The 4,863-nt window shown below is 49.5% G+C and overlaps 1 protein-coding gene across 1 annotated transcript; it reads right to left on the reverse strand.

Annotated features, from left to right (window-relative positions):
* Nucleotides 1-2,997: 2,997 nt before the first annotated feature.
* On the reverse strand, nt 2,998-4,268 carry LOC107457906 (uncharacterized). The gene is made up of 2 exons (XM_016076091.1): nt 4,129-4,268; nt 2,998-3,472 (listed from the first exon to the last, which is right to left on the reverse strand). Exons 1-2 carry the CDS (start codon nt 4,266-4,268, stop codon nt 2,998-3,000), a joined length of 615 nt encoding a protein of 204 aa, XP_015931577.1.
* Nucleotides 4,269-4,863: the final 595 nt, after the last annotated feature.

A 4,863-nucleotide genomic window follows, 5' to 3' on the forward strand; every position in this document is an offset into this window, starting at 1 on the left:
CCGGGCCGTAACAGTACCCCCAACGCGTTAGCAATAGTCGCGTGGGCTGTTGGTGGCGTGTTATTTCTGATTTCATGCGTTGTCGCCAAGTCGGCCGTCCGTGGAGGGGACGTACCTCTTACGCACGTGCCTGTTTGCTGCTGGGGTGATCATTTGTTGTCTCGTTCTTCGTGTGGAGCATTAAATGTTCATAAATGGGTTTAAAACCATTCGTGCAAAGACTAATATGCCCATCGGCTTTCGCGCTCCTCTTGGTAGTGGTTTTAAAACTGTTCTGCGATGCCTTTGGTGTTCATTCGTCGTTTATACTTCCGTTTCCGATCCTGCTATCCCCATCTTCTTCTCCCTCAGTAGTTTCGGGGCGTCGTTATTGTCTTCCTTTCGGATTTTTTGCTATCAGTGTAGGTAATTGTGCATTTTTTTGTCCTTTTTCATTGTTGTTCTTTTGCTTCTGCCAGTGCTTCCTTTTTGTGCATGCCGTTTGTTTAGCTTTGCATGATGGTTGATCTTAGGCCCTAAGTAGGTGTGTTAGGGGGGTTGTCATTCCATGGTAGTCTTTGTTTGGGTCTTATCTTTTTTAGCCGTGTTTAGTCTTAGTTGCAGAATAGAGCTTCTGCATTCACTCCGAGTACCCGACCTCTTAGACTGACTGGATGGTTCCCCCGTGTAGGTATGGCTCGCATCGCCTCCCGGGCTTCCCCTTCTCCCGCGGCGTACGACCCCTACGCCTGGGTGGCTTTCGATCTGAGGGACTCCCCCAATCAAATGGGCGAGGATGAGCTCACCGAGTTCCGCCAAAACGAGTACTTATGCGGCGGGACCAACGAGGAGGCTAACTATGATGTCTACGTCCTGGCTCCCCACGAGCGTTTATATGAGATCAACTTCCATGCTCTCCGAGTTGCTGACTGGATTTGGTTCTATAAATCCATGTTTACGCAAGTGGGGGTTCGTATTCCTTTCTCCGCCTTCCAAATGGCACTTCTGGGCCGGATATCCGTGGCACCGTCGCAGCTGCATCCGAACAGTTGGGCTTCAATCCGCTGTTTCGAGATGGTTTGTGAATATCTCGAGCTGCCGGTGTCTGTGGACGTTTTTCTTTTCTTTTTCAACCTTACAAACCCTTCGAAGGAGAGGAAACATAAGAAGGGGTTCATGTCCTTCTGGTCTGCCCAAGGTCGGAGGATTTTTGGCTTGTTTGAGGACTCCTACCATGGGTTCAAAGATAAGTATTTTAAGGTTCGCCCCGTCAAAGGTCGTCATCCCTTTTGGCTGTCGTTAGAGGGGGCACGCCTCATCCCGACCTATTGGAGCTTCGGGGCAGGGTCCAATGCCTTTATTAAAGTGTCCTACAAGGGTATGTCTGCGGTGGATAGGAAGATTGCCGATGTATTACTGGCAGTCTTCGGGAGGAATCATGTGAATCCTCACCTCCTTATGGGTGACCGGAAAGTCGGCCGGAACTATATTTGTGAGAAGTTTTAACTTGCTTTGCCTTTAGCTTCTTACTTTTTTCAATCTTTCATCACGACTAAACAATTTTCTTTTCTCGTTACAGTGGGAATGTCTGCCGAGATAACAGGTCTCCCTAACTTGTTCCAGACCTTTTTATGTGCAAGTGATGATGAGGCGGCCAATGAGAAGTCGACTGCTCCCCCGGAGGACAAGGGCAAGGCCACTTCCGAGCAAGGGGTTGTAGCCGACGAGATCGGTACCTCGGCTAAAGGTGCCTTGGCTCGCGGCGACAAGGAGGTGCGTGTTTCCCCCTTCTGCGAAGCAATTGGTACTGGGGGTTCGACATCCAACCCAGCGGCCGACGATGAGGTGGAGGAAGTGCCCAGCCTCAAAAGAAGGAGGACGTCCAGTAGTCCCGAGGGGGTTCTTACTGTGATGGAGAAAAATTTTGACGCCGGAAATTTTATAGATTCTCAATTGATTCCCGGTACTGAAGAGCACTTCCACGAGTCATCCCTTGACGGGCAAGCGAGGTGGATGTATCGTACCCTCCTGCGCGGCGCGGTGATAGCTCGGAAGGCTGAGTTTGAGTTGTCCGAGATGGAATCTCTCCGCAGGAGGTTGGAGTCTGCTGGGAAGGCCAATAATGAATTTAAGCGCGAAGTCGAAACTCTTTGGGAGCAACTGACCTAATCTAATGAGAAGCTCGACGCTGCAGAGAACAAAGCATCCGCCGCCGAGAAGAAAGCCTCTACTGCCGAGAAAAAATTAGAAGATCGGACGCCACGGTTTCCCGGCTTGTCGAGCAGGAAATGACTTTAGAGAGTCAGGTTGGCGTGGCTCAAGGGCGGGTGGCCGCGTTAGAGAAAGAGAAGGAAGCTGTCGAAACTGAGCTTGCAGAGTTGAAAACAAAGTATAAAGAAGTCGTTAAGCAGGGGAAGGGCGCGATCTTGGCGACCGAGGAGGCCCTTAAGGCTCAGGTCAAAATTGTTGCTCCCGATTTCGACACATCGGCAATTGGTGTCTTCAAGGTGATCAAAGATGGCAAGATTGTTGACGTGTCTAGGAAATGATTTCTTATGTTCTGTATGAAACTTTTTTGCGAGCTGTTTTGTTTTAGCTCTTGTGAATAGATGGTTTCTTGGGTCGTTTGCCCTTTTTATCGTAGTAAATACTTTCTTATTCGTGTGGTTGTGTTGTCGTTTATATTCACCGTTATTGGTTTGTTGTTCCTGTTCGCTCGACCGTATTGATGATGTTCTGGCTGAGCCAGGTCGTGGCTTTTTAGTGTAGCCGTTTGCTATTGTGGTAGTTGATGGGCTCCCGGGGTGATCAGTCCCGGGGCCGCGTATCATTGCCACGTTGCGTGGAACTTATTTGCGCAATGGGTTGTCCATGAAAAGTAAACAAGACAAAAGAAACAAAACTTTTGACAAGTATATGTTAGTCGGTAATTGCACAAAAGGTCTATAAGCCATAGCGGAAAGTACAATTTCACGGGTTCACTACTTAGCTCGTTTGGTCGGTAAACCGTCACGCGCGCTAGGAGTAGAACCTTCTCAAGTTGCTCGCGTTCCACGTTCTTGGAATCTCTTTACCATTGAGCCTTTCCAACTTGAAAGCGGCTTTGCCGATCACCTCTTTAACTCTGTAGGGACCTTCCCAGTTTGTCGTCAGTTTGCCCTCTCCCGGGGTCAGTAGGCCGATGTCATTACGCCTTAAGACGAGGTCGTTTGGTTCAAACTCTCTTCTGAGTACTTTGGTGTTATAGCGCAGGGCCATTCTTTGCTTCAGCGCTGTCTCCATCAGGTGGGCCATCTCTCTGACTTCGTCTATTAGGTCCTTCTCCACCGCTTCCTCCACTCCCTTCAAGAGTAGTCGTGGGCTCGGCTCCCCGATCTCCACGAGTATTAATGCGTCTAGCCCATATGTTAGCGAAAGAGAGTTTATCCGGTAGATGATTGTTTGATTGTACGGTAGGACCAAAGGACCGAGGCGAGCTCGTCGGCCCAAGCACCTTTTTTATCATCCAGCCGCTTCTTAAGTCCCAACAGGATGATCTTGTTTGCGGATTCGACCTGTCCGTTTGTTTGGGGATGCTCAACTGAGGAGAACTTTTGTCTTATGCCCAGGCAGGTAAGGAACTCCGTGAACTTCTTGTCGGTAAATTGCGTCCCGTTGTCCGAAATAACGACCTCCGGGATGCCGAACCGTGTTATCACTTGCCTCCACATGAACTTCCTACAATTGGATAAGGATATGCTAGCCAGCGGTTCGGCCTCTATCCATTTGGTGTAGTAGTCAATGGCAACTATAAGGTATTTGACTTGTCTAGGACCGACCGGGAAGGGTCCCAAGAGGTCAACTCCCCATTGAGAGAATGGCTGGGAAGACGTCAACAAGCTTAGCTCGGAGGCCGGTGCCTTGTGGAAATTGGCGTTCTATTGACACTTGACGCACTTTCTGACAAATTCTTTAGAGTCTGCCATCATTGATGACCAATAGTATCCAGCTCGGATTAATTTTCTTGCTAGGGCTTTGCCCCCTATGTAATGGCCGTAACACCTTTCATGGACTTTTCTGAGGACGTAGTCCGTTTGATCGGGGTGTAGGCATTTCAATAGAGGCTGGTTGAGTCCTTTTCTGAACAGCTGCCCCTGGATGATCGCGTACCTGGCTGCTTCCCTTCTCAGTTTCTTAACATCTTTTTCGTCATCGGGGAGTTTGCCGTTTTCTAAGAAGCTGGTGATAGGGTCTAACCATGAGGGGCTTAGCCTTGACAGGTGCAGAGTGACCGCTGGCTCCCTCACCATACCTTGGATGAGAGGCCGGTTACCCTCTCCCAGTTTTGTGCTAGCCAGCTTTGATAGAATATCTACCTGTGTGTTCCTTTCTCTTGGAACGTGGTGGATCGTGACCTCCTCAAACTTCTGGCTCAAATCCTTGACTTTCTCCAAGTACTTTTGTAATAGTGAGTCTCAGGCTTGGTAGCTCCTATTTACCTGGGAGGTGACCATTTGTGAATCGCTGCATATTTCCAACCTTGTCACTCCAACTTCCGTTGCTAGGGCCAAGCCCCCTATGAGGGCCTCGTATTCTGCTTGGTTGTTCGAGATAGGGAATTCGAACTTGATTGACTGCTCGTATACGACCCCGCTGGGCTTTCCAGGATGATCCCGGCGCCCCCGGACGTCTGGTTGGAGGCTCCGTCCACATGGAGCTTCCACCGTGTGTCCGTTTCTTCGGTTGGTTCCCCCGTCACCTCTACCAAGAAGTCAGCCATCGCTTGTGCCTTGATTGCTTGCTGGGGTTCGTACCGTATGTCATATTGGGAAAGTTCAATGGACCAAGTCATTATCCTTCTCGCCAAATCGGGTTTTTAGAGCGCTTGTCGGATTCCTTGATTTG

This window comes from Arachis duranensis, chromosome 7 (genome assembly GCF_000817695.3).
Source record: "Arachis duranensis cultivar V14167 chromosome 7, aradu.V14167.gnm2.J7QH, whole genome shotgun sequence".
In the NCBI taxonomy this organism is placed as follows: Eukaryota; Viridiplantae; Streptophyta; class Magnoliopsida; order Fabales; family Fabaceae; genus Arachis; species Arachis duranensis.

Bases quoted from the DNA above. Each gene is read 5' to 3' on its own strand.
- LOC107457906 (XM_016076091.1), bottom strand. From the start codon at position 4,268: ATGGTGAGGGAGCCAGCGGTCACTCTGCACCTGTCAAGGCTAAGCCCC. The intron at 3,473-4,128 runs GTACGCGATCAT...ATGATAAAAAAG, and splicing joins CTGAGAAGGGAAGCAGCCAG to GTGCTTGGGCCGACGAGCTC.